Source organism: Dermacentor andersoni, chromosome 10 (assembly GCF_023375885.2).
Source record: "Dermacentor andersoni chromosome 10, qqDerAnde1_hic_scaffold, whole genome shotgun sequence".
NCBI classification, from domain to species: Eukaryota; Metazoa; Arthropoda; class Arachnida; order Ixodida; family Ixodidae; genus Dermacentor; species Dermacentor andersoni.
This window is the reverse complement of record NC_092823.1, coordinates 129,427,390-129,444,325: the sequence shown is the minus strand read 5'-3', so window position 1 is coordinate 129,444,325 and position 16,936 is coordinate 129,427,390. Positions and strand designations below refer to the sequence as shown.

Below are 16,936 nucleotides of genomic sequence, written 5' to 3'. Positions count from 1 at the left end.
TAGACAATAAAATGCAACGTGTTTGCGAATCCCCTCACAAGACGACAAAGTGTTGAACAGAAAAGTTTTGTTATGGTTCACTAGGAACAGTTTAGTTCCAGCAGACTGAAAAAAAAAAGAAGCTTAAACTGCTTCGGGTTCATTTGCCTAAGAATACAGTAAACCAGCACAAATTTAATTTGTACAAAAACTTGACGATGCCGCTAAGCTGCCCTGAAGGATTACACCTGTTTGTCCTTCAAGCTGCACACAGTTACAAAAGAATTACACAGATCCAACACCAATGCTCGAATCTATGCAAAGCAAAGCTTTATTGAGAGAGAGAGAGAGAGAGAGAGAGAGAGAGAGAGAGAGAGAGAGAGAGAGAGAGGGAAGGGAGAACATATTGAGGAAACAGTCATCCAGCCTGCTACTCTGCTCAAGGGGAAAAGGGAAGAGGAGAAAAATAGGGGACCGAGAAGCAACGATGGGGACGGGTAGCAGGATGCGATTATATACAAGTTTGTGTTTGAAGGGACCATCCACAACCGTTAATGCTAAGTTGAGTGAACTAAATATTCTAGGAGAGCCTTGATGGCTTGCTTCATTGGTATGTCCGGTAAATGTCCTAGTAACACTATTTCACTGGCTGGCCTGTTGTTCATTGGTGATAACGAATAGATTATAGCCTGCCATTCACAGTCATACTGGGGACAAGCAACACGCACATGAGCTCCACTGTCTCGGCTACTTTGCACGCATCACAGTCTGGCGAGTCCACATTTCGGATGCGATGCCATGTTGTCGTGTTAACACAACACACAGTCTACCTCTTACTGCAATATGCTGAAAACCCTCCGAGATGTTTCTACGTTCAAAATTATGAGAGGAGGGTGGGTATTTACAAATAAGGTAGCATGGTTAAGCCACAAGAGCAGGCAATGCATGGATGAAAACCTCCTGGAAAGGTGGCCAGCCTGAACCGAAAACCATTTTGTTTCTTTCGGTTTTGCTCATGAGCGAAAAAAATCATAATGTTCCGGTTCAGTTCTGGTTCAAGCAAAAAAAAATATTTTTCTGTTAGGTTTGACACCATGGTGGAGGTGCCCTCATCCACAATGTAGTCAGAATCTCCGTGAAGCATTTTATTAGCCCCACCTCAGGCCTTACATTATGTACACGTTGCATTCCGTTCTTCCCAGGAGTCAAGCGGAAGGGCAACTTGGTTGGTTCCACTGCATATCGGTGGCTTCAGTGCCAACTGATCGGGCAGAAATGCAAGTCTGTCCACAGCACAGGATTTGCTACAGCAGCTGAGGGAAAACGCGGCACCTATCTCAGACTGCAGCGCAACTACAATCCCACCCAGAGGGGGTCGAGTGAAACTGTGCACCACAAAGGCCCCAACATGACTTCAACACAAATTCTTGGGAAAGCTCTAGGCAGTGAGGGCCCAATGTTTGTGCACTACATCGTCATTTTCACAACGGATTTTGGGTTCCGGGCACAAGTGATGTAATTTTTTTTTCGTGCCTACACCAAAGTCCCTTTGCATAAGCAAGCCACTCGAGTTGCTATTTCTAAAGTTCTCTTGCAGCACACATATCTGCAAAATGACCGCAACCTGCAATGCAAATTTCTGTAAGCAGGCTATTCCACACTCCTAACTTGCCCTAGCGAAGATGGCCGCATTGCGACTCGTAGCACTGTTAAAGCTGAGGCGCGTTTTGAGAGCTTGAACAGTGAGGAACACAGGACAGCAAGATGTCACTAACCTGCATGTTGACAACTTATGATTCTAGCCCAAGGACTGCTATTCTGGTTATGTCAAATGAGGTGTGTGCACAAGCGCACTTGAGTAATTTCACGTACTCTGCAAGAGCATGCACTTGACACTTTCACCCCCACAGATGTGACAAACTGCCATTATCAGCAAGGTTACATGGCAGCAGGCTTGTGAACTTGCAGAAAACGCCAGGATTTATCGCAGGTCAGCAGTGCAAGTACCAAAGGCATGCCATTACTTTGCAGTCTGTATAAGCTAGCTTGCAACACAGAGCAACAAAGTTCTTACATAAAAGTTAATACAATGGAATCTCGATAATACGATCACGGTTTACTAGAATTTGACGGTGCTATGAATACCTAAGTAGTCCTACAAAAAATTAAGTATGATGCGTTCTGTTTTGGGATGACTTGAACGCTATACTGGGCTGTAACGAGTAGTACGAATTTATGAGTAGCCACCAAACCTATCACAGTAGGAAGAGTATGGCTGTCGTGCATAGCAGCAAAGTGGCACATCACATACTGGGCCTCTCATGATCCTGGCCAAGAACTTTGTAGTTGGAAAGCACGCACTGTGACATGCACTGAGCCCTGGATAGTTAGGCGAAGAAACAAGTGCAAAGTTTTGCGCAGTCTGGGAGTGCCTACTTGACACAACGCTAAGGGAATGAAGATCCGTAAGGTCATCAAGAACATCTTCAACTGGAAATAGCCACAAACGTAATAAACAAGAATGTCTTAATGTCACTTACATGCCGTGAGCACTTATCAATACTATGAATTTCAGATAATAAAAATCCTTTATGATGCGCCAAGATATTCATAGCATCGAGAGTTTACTGTACTGTAACATGGAACTGACAATTCCTGCAGTGTGTTGCTGAGCGCTGAAATAGCATAACCTCATAGCATGCTTTTGTAACAAACAGCCCACCAACATTTTGGTTGAACGTCATGGTTCATTGCACCTTTCCAGAGTGAATGCAGATACTAAACATGATAAATATTTCACAGTGTCCATTAAGAACATGTGTAAGTGCCTACCATCTCAAGCAAAAGCTTTCCTGAAAAATCCAAAAAGGACAGAGCACACTCAAAGATGACGTGCTGGGTCAAACAATTGCTTTTGCAATCTCAAACCATTCAACTCTATACAGGACCATCGGCAATAAACGGGGTTGTAGGGGTAACTTCTGATGGATGACAGAACACGTTTCACCCTTGAGTGGCTCATGTGTTCCATTTCACTGCGGCCGACACAAGTTCACTGCGTAATCTGGATGTCGTGTTCCGCCTCAGCTGTGTGCGCACTGTTCGTGAAAGAGAGAGAGAGAGAAAGAGAGAAGTTCCACAATGGCCTCTTCCGCTCAGGAGAGGATGGCCTTTCGGTCTCCTGCCGAGTAGCCACGGCCCCCTCCGCACAGGGCACCCGAGCTGCCGTGGTATGAGAACTGCTGGAAATAGGGCTGCTCAAACTCCTCGGATATGGAGTTCAGGGGGCCTTCCTCAGGCGGCGTCAGCTCCACTGTTTCGCCCGTGAATTCCTGGTCGAAGTAGCGCGTGTCCGTGTCAGAGGTTACTAGCGGCTTGAAGGGCGGCGTCACCTGTGGGTAACAGGCAGGGCTGGTCTCACAAGCCTGTCGCGACAGCAGCCCCTTAAAGGGACACTAAATAGGAACACTGAACCTGTTTAGACTGATAAAATATTCATTCAAAACTCTGTTAGCCTGAGCCCACATAATATTAATTTGGCTGCCTATGATGACTAAACAGATAGTATTAAGGCATGTAAGAAGATATGCTATCGTAGGTCAGCAAACTCGCACAGAAGCACACCTGATTCATATCTGTTCTACACACATTAAAAGGCATGACATAGAGTGTTCGCAAGCGAAGAAAGGTGCGAGTGGATGCGAGCATAAGCAGGAGTAAGTACCGGTTAACATAATGAAAGTCAATGACAGTGATGTTGACTTGGGTATAAACATGAGTAAACGACTTCAAATGACCACCTGTGTTTGCTGCTCGTAATGTATCTCATGAAGCTGTCTTTGCACAATCTGTGCACTAGCCTTACTGCCATGAGTTTCCGAGTTAAACTTATTTCCTGGTGTAAAGGTTTTGGCAGTGATATAACCTTTATAGAGCAATTTTGGTCTTTTTTGTTCTTGCACCAAGAAATGTGCAGCCTAGGGCAGTGGCATTGTAGCAATTCCTTCCAATCGGTTCTATGCCACTCTTATCGTACACCATTCATGGCTGGCTGATCCCACTGATAACATGGACGGGATGTTGCTTTGACCACCGATGAAACCCAATAAGTCGGAAAAGGCATTACTAGAAAAGCACGTCCAGGGAGTGTTCAGAATTCCTTACAGTTAAACACATTGTCCTGACATGTATATAGTTACTGACGCTCTTGTTTCTGGCTTTGGTTTCTAGGTGGTGTTTCTTGCTTCTTGAGAAATGAGCTACCTTGCATATGACCAGACATACAGATGAATCTCAAGCAGCTACTTCTCTGATATGACAAAATAATAATCAAACTTATCCTTTAGGTTAGGATGAGCACCTTCATGTGCAGCAAGTGCTTAATTAAAACACTGTTAAAACATTTAACAAAAATTGAAGTAAAAGATGTATAAAAACAAAACAGTCCAGACCACACATCTAATGAGTCACCTTAAATGCACTTGGGCAGTGATTTGTAACAGTGAAGTTCTATTGCATGTGAATGGCAAATGAGAAAAAAGGGGGAAGTGAAAAATGACTATGGCTGGCTTTTCAATAGTCATAGTAGGCATGGTAATCACGATGGCACAGTGCAAACGAAACAATGACACAATGGCATGACAAAGCCCTTGTCACAATCTCCACAATAACACCCAACATCTTTTACAATTCTACAACAAAGCCCTTTTGGAGGCCAGATAAAAACAATACCCCTGGATTTTGCTTGAAAGGTGAAACATCAAGAATGACAGCAAGGTATTGTGAACAGTATGCAACGGTCACCTGGGCCCCGTCAAGTCGTTTTCATGGCTTTCAGCCCAGCAGACTTTCCAGCATACTGTCTGGTAAATAAACTTGAATTTGAATGTATTAAAAAGAGTAAGACTAGCGTTTTTTTTATGGGCACTGCCGCCTCCTCAACTTGGGCACAATGTGCGTCTGCTTCCTGCTCCATAACTGCATAGTAGTGGTGTACAGCCACACCACACTACTATGTCACTGTACCTCCGGCGTTGAGCTGCAACACTCCTTGCAGAGCAACTAGCATTCTGCGGCTTCAACTTTGGCATGTTTTGCCGGACAGCATGTTCAAGGACGATGTAATCCAAGACAGCTTTGGGTAGTGGGAAACAGTGGAGGGATCTCACTTCACAGCGGAATTGCTATTGCCATTTTTTGTGTCTTTCTTTCCCTGACCAAAACTGGGAGACGTCGCTGATGTTACGAGTGCGGCTGGAGTGCCCACACAATAGCGACCACAATAAAACAGAAAGCAACTTGAGGAGTGGCAAACTTTAGCCCCGATCCCAGGAACAGCCCTCACCTTCTTCTGAGCCACGTCGTCCCAGTTGACGGAGCGGAAGAACGGGTGCACCTTGATGTCAGCGGCATCGTTGACTGAGCCACCCAGCCGGTGCCTCGGGTTCTTGACGAGCAGTCCCGAAAGCAGGTTCCGTGCCTCGGGGCTCATGCTCTTGGGGTACTTGACTTCCTCAACGAGGATGAGTTCAAACAGCACATCATGGTCTCGGCTGTAGAAGGGTAGGCGGCCACACATCATCTCGTACATGACGACACCCAGGCCCCACCAGTCCACGGCACGGCCGTAGTCGGTGTCCTCTAGAACCTCGGGCGCCAGGTACTCGGGCGTGCCACAGAAGGTCTTGGTCGTGGACCCAAATGAGATGTCCTCTTTGCAGAGGCCAAAGTCCGCAATCTTGACGTGGCCCTCCCTGTCCAGCAAGAGGTTTTCCAGCTTCAGGTCCCGGTAGATAATGCCCTGCGACAGACCATTTAAAGACTCTCACTGAAATGGAGCAGGCTCCGTAGTTGAGATGGACAAGGCCTTCAGGAAACAAAAGGGTGAGTCAGCAACTCTGCAAGGCTGTTTCTCAATCAAAAACTCTCTTCCACTGACATTTCTTCTTCTAACTGCAGTTCTCCTAGGGAGGCCTGAGCAGCACCAGTTCTACTTGCTGCTCTTGTTGTTGCTAGTTGTTCTTGTCCTGTATTTTTGCGCTACGCAAACTATGTCAGAGCATGAAGGCTCTCCGAGATTTCTTCAGAAAATATGTGTTGTCACAGTCGCCCAACCAGTTATCCTTACACAGGGAATGTATTGTTCCCGTACAATATTTTTCACCACAGGCCTACGTACACAGAGTAGAAGGGCGTGCGAAGGCTTTTGGTGGTGGTAAAGGCAAGACTACCGAATTGTAACAATATATTATTCTATTAGTCTGTGGACAACAGTTCCTGGTTGGAAAACAGCCACTCTTGTGTGACAATAGCATCATTTTCCCGCAAATGATCTCTTCTGCGTCTCGTCCTCCCATGGCATGCACACTCCCTTAGCCTCTGCTCAACACAAGCTCGCCAGACAAGTGTTCTTACATCTTGCCCTCACTGGAATGTGGCCACCGAATTAAAACGTAGCAATCGAGTGCTAGTGCATCTAGAAAGTGGGATGCGGCAGGTGAAAGGTAAAGACGCACCTGGCTGTGTAGGTATTCAAGGGCGAGCAGGATCTCGGCCGAGTAGAAGCGGGTGCGCTCCTCAGTGAAGACGCGGTCGCGTGACAGGTGGAAAAAGAGCTCGCCACCGTTGACGTATTCCATGACGAAGCAGAGGCGGTCAGCCGTCTGGAAGGAGTAGCGCAGAGAGATGAGGAACGGGTGCTTGGTGCTGCGCAGCACCCGGTTCTCGGTCAGCGTGTGTGCCACCTCATCCTTGTCAATGACCACCTTCTTCTTGAGAATCTTGATCGCATACAGGGACTCCGTGGATTTCTCACGACACAGCACCACCTTGCCAAAGGTGCCCTTGCCGAGCACTTTGAGGAACTCAAAGTTGTCCAGGCTGAGTCGGTTGCCTGTTGCGTATGTGCGGGTGGAGATGCTGAACTTGTCACGCAGGGACTGCTCGTCCTTGGGCTCGGCCATCTCAACGTCCTCCTCGCTCGCCAACTTCTCGGACACCTGCTGGATGGCCCGGCACCAACCCTCCCTACGTCAAGCACAGAGACACACAGAGCCACCATGAGGCAGGCAGGGCAAGGCTTCGCAGCTACAAAGCAGACCTCGCCCAGCTTCCAATGTTAAGCTGTGCTCTTGGCACACCTTCAAGACAATGGTCGTGGTGTTTCGTTATTAACCAAACATTTGCTGTCATCAATTTTTTGGGCACTTGAAAAGTACCGTATTTACTATAATAATAATCGCACTCTTTTGTCAAAAAAATTGACGCAAATTCAGGGGTGCGATCATTACGCTGGTTAAATTTCCCGCGAAAAGAAGTTTTTTCATCCTGTATTTGCTGCGGGATGACAACAGGTCAACAAATAGGCGCCTGCCGCTGTATGTAGTGCGGGACACCAAAACAAAGATGGCGGCCGGCAGAGCAAGCCGAACACGCACTTCCCACTAAAGCTATGACAAAACTATTTTACTTTGTTGATGCCAAGTCTCGTAGGCTTTTGACAGCAAGCACGATGCAGTCAGCACAGTAAAGACAGCAGCATGTGGATAGCATATTATGTATGCACATGTGCACTGCGTGCATTTAATCATTGCATTGCTTGCTTGTCGTGTGTGCAGCCTAGCACATGACACGCAAATATTCAGAAGCATCAACAATAGGCAGCTTCCACGATTGTGGACACTCTTATCTCCAACAGTAAGGTCTCACCGGTCATCCTCAGAGTCGACGCAGAACATGCGCTCAATGACCGTCGTCCACTGCAGGCCACGTATGATGAAGGTGAATGGCTTTGGTCGCTCAGACTTCATCAGTTGGCAGCCTACAGCAGGTGAGAGAGGAGAAATTACCACCTGTCAGGCAGACTGTTTATTGCGATGATGAGGAACACAAACCTTTTACAGTAAAGTTGTTCAGAGGGTCAGCGTGGCTATGCTCAGGCTTAAGCTTGAACCCAATCAATGTGCCATCCTCACGTAGCACAAAGTAGCGCTTTCGCCAGTTCTTGATGTGTTCCCCTGCATTGAACGCATCAAAAGGACCAGTAAAGAAGACGCACTGATGCCAGCTCTAGCTGGAGACCTGTTACCGAACAGCAGCACTGCTGAGCTAGAAAATCCAATGAGGCTTAAGACAAACATGCAAGGTTCATGTGACAACTACCACAGATGGCGTTGCAATGATTTCGTATAGAAAAAAGAGTAATCACTGCAGCACCAGCCATGGACTGACCTCGTTTGTTGAGCCAGCCTTCCTTGACGATGGACGGCTCCGGGTCAGCAACGATGGGCTCCATGCCGAAGGGGGCCATGCTCATGCCTCCGGGGTGCATTCCGAGCGGGGCACGTTGCTGCGGCGCCAGCGGCGCTTCCATCATCGTGACCCCGCCGGACCAAGCCAGCCTGCGCAACATATGAGGACAACATGGCAAATCAGTTCCGTGGAAGCCCGCAAGGTGGAGTAAGGTTTATGAAAGAGAAAACTGTCATCCACCGAACTTCAGCAAGAAGTGGCAACGAAAACTCATGTAAAGGTTCCTTAGAAAGAAAGTGTAGCAAAGAAACTTGTCATACACAACAAGCCTCTTATTTTTTAACTTCGGAGGTGCACTAAGTGCAGTGATTTGCCTTTTCCTGTTGGAAACGCACATGACAGCTACCCTGGCACTTCTACGGCTTCTAGTATACAAGAATCTGATTGACGTGATAACTGCCCCAGCAGTGCAACTCGGTCTAATGAAGAAAAAGAAAGCATTCAGTTTTATTTAAAAGTATCCAAAACAGCTTCTAAAGGATGTGCACAAGCAAGACATACACTGCATGCAACTTAGTTCCTAGGGAGTTGGTAAATACATTCAGAAGAACCACTCGATGGTACTATGCATATAATGACCACTATGCTCAACAGAAACATGCAGAACTACAAATGGACGAACAGAAACCAAACACCGACGTATTTTGAACATCTGCTGGTTCAAGTAACGTTGGTTAATTAAGCGTGTTACCCCACGCAACGACGCTTAAAAAATCAAGCCATGCTATACAAGCTATTCCTTCATCGGAGCACATTTAAGTACTGTTCTAGAAGGACGCCAGGTTGCTCTCACCTGTGACTAACGCGTTTGCGCGAGGATCATCGACAAATGCTGCATAGACGGCTTCGCAAACCGCTTCCACAAGGCTCACAGATCATCCCGGGAGAAAATTTGGTTGTGCTTCAATTGTCTGGTCTCTGTACACTATTGCACAGATAGCACTGCTTTCAACTAATCCTGCAACAAGGCTGCTTACGATACGATCAGTACAGACAGACAAACAACGAAATCGCAAGCGGATGTCGGCGCGCTAGTGCGTATTTTCAGCCGCAGGTGCGGACAAACAACCTGCGTCCAGTGAGCAACATTTCCGCTTTTAGCAAGCAACGTCAGCTGCACTATAGAATGCAATGACGACTCCGAAATGACCTCGCCTGTTCGGCAGCCCGCCCGCCCGAACCAAAAATGCACAAACATCTTGTTAGCATTACCGCTGACGGTGGCTGTAGGTGTTTTTGGGGCTCTCTTCACAGCTAACGGCGCAGAAGATAAGACCGAAGAGATGTTGCAGCTAGACTTTGCGCAATAACACCACGAGGTAAAAAAGCAGACGGAAAAGACGCGAAGAGTTCCGTTAGACACTTTGTTTTTCTTCTCGCTGGCAATAACTCATTCCTGTCCCAAACAAAAAGAGAAAGCTACACTGTCAACAAGGCTTGTGCGAAGGACAACCACTGCGCTGGTGCGCACATTTGGCAAGCACTCGGCTCGCCAGTGGAGAGATCGAAGTGAGCACGCTGCTCAAAACGCGGCTGCAAGGCGAATTCTCTCGTTCTTGCGGGGCGCTAGACTAATGGCAGTACGCGAAGCTGCCACGGTGAAACTGTCTCTCAGAACTGCTGCACCAAGGCACCGTAAATACCTAATGCCGCTGTCGAGGTCACGGCGGCAACCTCACAGACGCATTGCAAGGAAGAGACAAGCAAGGACACAAAACGACAGCTCACGCAGATCACCTTAATCACCAAACAATTCGACAGCTTTTGTATGTCCAAGCGTGTTTTCCACAGAGGAAGCCAACGCAATATGCACTGCTGTAGGAAGTGGGCTCACCTAGCAGCGGCAGTTTAACCCCCGGCCCGACAAGATATGATGCTGTGAATCCGCAGTCCGACGCAGCGGCAGGTCACTGGCGTCCTCGGCTTATATCCAGTCAGTGGTGACGCCCCGTCGATGAGCGGCCCTAGCGAAGAAACAGGCGCGCAACGTTAGCTCGACCGCCACCCAAAATCTGCCAAGGCGGACAGCCCGCTGCCAACACCTAGATGGGAAGGGGGCTGTTATCGGAACAGCACGCCGCTTTCCAACTTCTCCCAAGCCGTGTCACCGTAGAGGCGGGCCTCAACGGCAAGCTGCACACCAAGGCTGCTAGGGAGAAGCGCAAATTTAGGCGACCGGCGAGCAATTAACACGGAGGCCACGCTCCGATCATCAAAGTAGGCTTAGCGACGATTGCGGCGGCTGTCCTGTGCTGCCGCCTTGCCTCCCACCACCTTCCGTGTGTCGGCAAACAACATCGGCCGCGTACGGCGCCGACAACCGTTCTCGGATAGACGCACGCAGGGAATGCGTGTCGCGTGCTGAGTGATAGTAGGCCGTAGAGCATCGCTTACCCGTCCATGGTCAGGAAAAGTTAACATTACTTGACTCAGTCGCAAACACAACTTCCGAGAACACCCAAAGCCCCTCACGGTCGTTCCCAATGTTTGTTTGTTTGCACGTTTCCCGTGCTCCTGTGTGTGACCATCCGCGCCAGCGCCCCAAACCTCCTCTCCACCAAGTTCGCGAGCGATATCAAACAAGTAGGTTATGATGGGTGAGGCTGTCATCAATTCAGAAGAGTTGCTCTAGTTTTGTCAAAGGACGTGCTGCATCGACGCCGACAGGACTTGCTTTGCCTTTTCTTTTTTTTTCTCGCCAGTCGACCATGCGTCTACATCGAGCGAAGTGTGCCCAGAAGTGGCGCCAACTCATGTTACGTGGCTCTTGTTTGCCCTGCAACGCTAGTTTTTGGATTCTCACGGCCATTCTGCTCATCTCCGCATTTACATAGCTGAAAAAAAAAAAAAAAAGGTGAGAGTTGCGTTGCGATGCATCATTCTCGGGAAGCTCGCGTTTGTGCGATTTCCACGATTGTGGCGGTATATTTAAACGTTAAATTTGGTTTAAAGTTACCTGTTCGAAAGTGCGATAATTACAAGCTTCAAGTGAATTCCGTTGCCCACGAATTTGGAAACACACACACACACACACACACACATATATGTATGTATACATATGTATGTATGTATGTATGTATGTATACATATGTATGTATGTATGTATATATATATATATATATATATATATATATATATATATATATATATATATATATATATAAATGTGGCCAAGTCCACCGATTAGCACGGAAAATAGCCTGGCATAGTGAGCAAAATGTAATCAATAATGAATACCAACACCATGACCTTCACGTTTGTAGTCTCTCCTACGAGACTTCTCTTGTTTCATTATCACCTTTTAGCACTAAAAAGTATAAACATAACCAATTTACCTGAATTTTTGCACTGGTCAACAAAATGAGCATTGGATGCCTAAAAAATGGTAGAACATTAACATTTCGTTACCAAAAAAAAGAAAAACGCATCGGCGGACCTGGTTCAGGGAATGTTGGGAGATGCTACAAAGAAAAGCATTAAGGAGTGACACCAAATATTTTGTGCGTAAAGCACGCCACATGCAAGAAAGAGTACATTTATAAAAACATGTTTATTTCTAGATGATGGCATACTGCTGGTAGAGGATCTCGCGCACTTTGAAGTAGTCTTCGCACAGGCAACCTTCAATGTTGATTCGGCCGGCTTCATTCTGCAAAAGATCAGACACACATTGAAATAACTAGAATACTAACAACTGTGGAGCTGAAATACACAACTGCTCAGCAAAAGCTGAAATAAACAACCGCTAGCCACACCAAAGTACAGACTGGTATGAAAGCTTACAGAAGACGAGTTCAAATGTGAATTTCTTGAAAGAGCGTAGGTTAGGGCGTGTTGGTATTCCATATATGTGTACCGCTTCATGGAATAAAACAATTGTTGGAAGCTAGCGCTGTGTCCGCGTCTTGCCACTGTCTTTCGTCCCTTTTCGTGCGCTAAAAAACCTCAGTAAGTGAATTTCTGTTTGGTTAACGCAGTCTGAAACTTTGAATTCAAGTTTATAGGCACAGGTTTCGCAAGAACCGGGCGTTTTCACAAATCCTGTGTCCTGTATACTTTCCTGGCCAACTACACATTCTCGACCTCATGGTGAAATACACCCCTCTTGTGAGTGCCAAGAATAAAATTTAGTGCGATTTGAAGATACAAACAATATCATACTCTTTTCTCACCCCTACAAATGAGCTTAATTTTCCTCTAATTCACGATGCATTGTCGCAACATATGCTGTGATACATAATACTGTTGCTTAATCGTTTGCATTTTGTATGGAACAACATAAGTTATTGTCCACGAAGTTTCTCAAAATTTTTGTGAAACTTCAAAGGAGCATCTCACGAAGTGCAAATGAAAATAATAATTTGCAATTTTACTGAAGTAAAAGAAAATCTGAAGCATATGAAAGTATGTTTCTCTCAAGAAGTTAGACCATGGCAAAAAGCTATAAAGATTTGGTGACATAAATATTAGCGACTGTATGCCCATGTTATGCAGAAAAGCCGTGGCTTTGCAATTGTGAAAACAGGTATGCACCCATTTTGTAGAGAGTATTTGTTTTGAATCCTTGCAGCAAGCAACTGGTTCCATTTATTCTGCATTCTGTATGTTGTGTCTTGAGCAGAGGTACAGGGCCAAAATAACACATCTTTAATGGCAACGCATGCATCTGCACCACCGTGTCCACACTATACACACTTCAAACTCTTGAAGCAATGGTTGTCAGGTCAGGGAACATAAACTAACATCCTCATAGTTGATTATCATCAGGCGTAATGCTAACGGATAAAAGCAACCCATCGTGGATGAAGTTGCACTCAATACTAGTTGAACAATATGATAATCAAAACAATATCCACACCTGCATGTGCGTGTGTTTGAGGCATCGTTAAAGCAGTGTAGCAGGAAAACTGGATGACCTGATAGAAGCTCCCTTGTCTTCACTGTTGCTGCCATTTAAAAATTATGCAGCCAGGTCTACCCAAGTGCACATTTTGCGTCACTTGATGTTGGAAGTGCAAAAAGCACTGGAAGCCAGTTTCGACGATACCTTCTGTCGAAGCTTAGTTTTTGAGACTCGCCAATGCATCAAATGTTGACAAATCTTACCAAAAGTAAAAGGGGAGTCTTTTTTCCATTATGATGGAAGAGTTACAACAGCAACATTTCACATGTTGAAATACTGTTGACCAAAGTGATGCATTTCCTATGACCCGGTAATGAAAGAGCCGAGTTTACAGCTCTTCAAAGACCATAGCTTTCAAACTTGTGTGACGCTGCCACTCTTCTTTAATGCAGTAAGTTTCTGTGTCTATTTAGCTGTATGCTAACTGACTGTGCATGGTTGGTGGCTAGCTAACTGCTGCAAAATTTTATTCCTCCCACTAGACTGTTAAACATTATTTTTCTTTGTTTATCGATTTTCAGGACAGCCAGAACATTTTGCTTACTAAGGTCATGAATTGCCTTATTACAGAGTGCTGAATTCACTGCCCAAATGGAATTGGGGATATAATGAAGAGAAAAAGAAGCCTATAATTCCATGACAGAGAAACCAACGCCGCTCAAAGGGGTCCTGAACCACCCCTTGGGCTTGGTGAAAAAACAGACTGCAGATAGAATATGCTGCTGTGAACATTTAAGCCAAATTTTGTAGTTGTGCACGGTGCGTAGAGCTAACAAGCAGAGTGTGAAGTTGCCGTTTTGTCAAACACTCTCTTTTCAAACAAGACCTTGTCCTCAGCCGTTTCAAAGCAGCCGACGGCTCGCATATGTCATCATATGCAAGATTCCTACAGACGGATGATATTGGCCAATAGCGAACATCAATCAAGAAAGGTGTTTGAACCAGCGCACTTCTTTCTACTGTAGTACGGTAGCTAGCTGGGCGAGTCAGTACATCTGCATTATTATTACTTACAGTGCGCACTAAAAACACAGACAAAGAGAGAGCGCTCGTTTTTCGTCTCTCTTCTTCGTCCTTGTTTTTAGTGCGCGCTGTAAATAAAAATAATCTTTCTACTGTTACTGTGTATATTGTTACATGCGCTATCATGCACAAGTACTTACGCAACAATATTTACTGATGCAGTTAATAAACAGGCTGAAGTAAGCGAAAATGTGTGTTTCGAATTTCGAAAAGAATGATGTACTTCTAGAAGGCGGCGACTGTAGCCTGCTCACGCTCGGTCGCAGCCACCTGCATAGGAATTAAACTTTGGCCACCCTAGTTATTGGTGTTGTAGCCATTGGGCCTCACTAATTTCGATTAGTTTTGAACACTCAACTAGCCTTGAACCACGCAAAGGTCAGACCACATGTACGCTTGCCAATGCTGCTCCTGAGTGGACACCTTGGCAGACATCGCTTCACATTGAACTATTGACAGTGCTTCAAAATGTGCAAGTTGAATGTGGCTACGAGCCAATAGTCAAGCTGGTGCAGGACAAAGCCGGTCTGCACCACATAGCACACTTAGCACGGCTAGACTAGTGCACATGAGCGTGAGTGTGCACTCCAGCCTGGTCGTGCGCAGAGGAAACATTGTGCATATACACTACAAGTTGCATGTAGCTGTGTCTGCTACAAAGTATAGCTACGACGGGCACTGTGGGGTGCTCCGACAAGCCCACTCACTGGGCTCAATGTGGCTTTCCAAGGTCAACCACCTTTGGCGCATTGTAGGCAGGGAGTCGTAGGCGCGAAAATTGTAAATAGTGGCATCACCGCGAATATTGAAAATCAAATTTGAACTGCGCACCATGGCGACATTGAGTAGGCAGAGTGTTGTGGGTGCACCCCGCTCCTTCGTAGCCTTCGCAGTGCAAGGCATTGAAGAAGGAGCGGGAGCATCATGAAGGGGTTCAAAGGCGATTTTTGACTGCCAGTTACTACGCTTCTGCTGAACACTTTGAAGAACCTTTTGCTGCAACGTATTTCTGAAAGTCTATTTTAACTTCAAATCCATATCTCGAATTCATCAAGTGGTTCGGTGACCCTTTAAATGACTAAAATAACCTGATGAGAGGCAGATTATACTCAGTCGAATGTCATTATATGGAATTCAAATACCACACAGAAATGTGTTCATTATGTCTAACATTCGACACAAGCATATATTCATTACATGTTGAATATCGGCAGGAAAATTTTAGACCTAGTTCATTGTGTCCATGTTCACTGTACAGAGGTTCACCTGTAGTGACCAATATTGAAGACAAGATGCAGGCTTGGCCAGGATGTGTGACTCGTAGAACAGATATTTGTTAGTCCGGCACATGGACTAACACTGAATACCTATGCCAAGAGAAGAGGCATACTTTCAGAGGTGACAGAGGAACAAATGAAGTGGTGAAGCTGTGGCACCTGCAAGTATAGCTTGCTAGCACGAACTGTAATGTATCCACTAGATGCGCAGCCCCATAGACCTCTGCATGACTAAAGTGAGCATCTATTAGAGGTCACATATGTGAAGCTGCGATATCCTTACAATGTTAGAGCATTGTGATCTGGATGGGAGAGTATCCACGGTATATATTTGTAATGTTGTTTGGACAAATCTTGATACCTATAGGATCTGTGCAATGTTTAAAACATCATGCTCTATAGACATATATAAAACATGATTGATTATCTGGGTGATTGATTATCGCACTTTTTTGGTCGGGACCAAAAAAGTGCAACGTAATAGCTGGGAAAGCACAATAGCGAGGAGCGTATCAATGGGGTTCCACTGTATAAGGAATACATTAGAGAAGTTCATTTAATTTAATTATAGGCGAGTTCAGGTAGATCAAATTACATGATTTATCTACCGAAACATTGTGCTACTTAAACCTGCTTATTACAACTGGGCTTGACTGCAACTACATTAAAGAGATCGTAAAGACAAAGACCAAATAAGTTTAGATTGATAAAACAATTTCATATATCTATTTTGTGTTCATTTCATGGTAATGAAATGATTGCTAGACAACAAAATTAATATCAAACTTCAGTTTACTACTATTTCACATCAAAACCTCAGTGCCAGTGCATAGGTGAGAAACTACGGACTTCAAAGTACTTTGTCGAATTTAGGCCATTGTGGCAACACAAAAGTTCTTGAAAGTTACTAAGTTCAATCTTCAGCTCCTTTACAATATGCTGCAGTTCATCCTTATCGATAAAAGATTACCTAGGGCTGAGAAGATGCCACAATTCACGATGTCACAGCAAGCTTCCGCTGGAACTTAAAAGGATACTAAAGGAAAATATTAAGTTGACCTAGATGAATAGACTACTTGTCTAGAGGTCTGTAATTGTTTTCTGTGTGCTAGTATATCACTTTGCTGCGCAGAAAATTGCTGCCGGAAGCCTCACTGCTGCTCCTTAATTTGAACTGACCTGGCTAAAATAGATCTATTTTTTTTGGACACAACTGATGATTTCGGCGCCTTTGTGACACCGCCATATATCCCGTAGAGCCAATGTATAAGGAGGTCTGATATGTCAGACACCGAAACCCTCCTCTGTCCAGTTTTTCTGACTTTTTGCTGTGACTGCAGGTCTGAAACGGTATGAACTGAAGCTGCGACAGCCATCTTTCTGATTATTTCGCAGCCTCAAACCAGTGCTTTCGCACGCCGATCTGGCAGCCAAAGTAGTCATT

At 45.5% G+C, this 16,936-nt stretch overlaps 2 protein-coding genes across 5 annotated transcripts in view; both read right to left on the bottom strand.

Moving 5' to 3' along the window:
- Nucleotides 1-1,109: 1,109 nt before the first annotated feature.
- On the bottom strand, nt 1,110-11,321 carry LOC126545037 (RAC-beta serine/threonine-protein kinase-like). Of its 4 annotated transcripts, none has more exons than XM_050192662.3 (8): nt 10,684-11,321; nt 10,124-10,253; nt 8,209-8,378; nt 7,872-7,994; nt 7,687-7,798; nt 6,495-7,005; nt 5,324-5,779; nt 1,110-3,371 (listed from the first exon to the last, which is right to left on the bottom strand). In XM_050192662.3, the coding sequence occupies exons 3-8, from the start codon at nt 8,351-8,353 to the stop codon at nt 3,135-3,137; spliced, it is 1,584 nt and encodes a 527-aa protein (XP_050048619.1). In that variant the 5' UTR covers nt 8,354-8,378; nt 10,124-10,253; nt 10,684-11,321; the 3' UTR covers nt 1,110-3,134. The 4 variants fall into 4 exon arrangements, with proteins under 4 accessions (XP_050048619.1, XP_054934141.1, XP_050048621.1 ...); XM_055078166.2 differs by lacking the exon at nt 10,684-11,321 and adding an exon at nt 10,332-10,673; XM_050192664.3 differs by lacking the exons at nt 10,124-10,253; nt 10,684-11,321 and adding an exon at nt 9,502-9,592.
- Nucleotides 11,322-11,820: 499 nt separating this feature from the next.
- Cpsf100 (cleavage and polyadenylation specificity factor subunit 2) overlaps nt 11,821-16,936 on the bottom strand; it is a 53,672-nt gene continuing 48,556 nt past the window's right edge. The window contains exon 16 of the mRNA XM_050192656.3: nt 11,821-11,938. Coding sequence (XP_050048613.1) covers nt 11,846-11,938 — 93 coding nt within the window. The 3' untranslated portion in view covers nt 11,821-11,845. The remainder of the gene's footprint in view (nt 11,939-16,936) is intronic.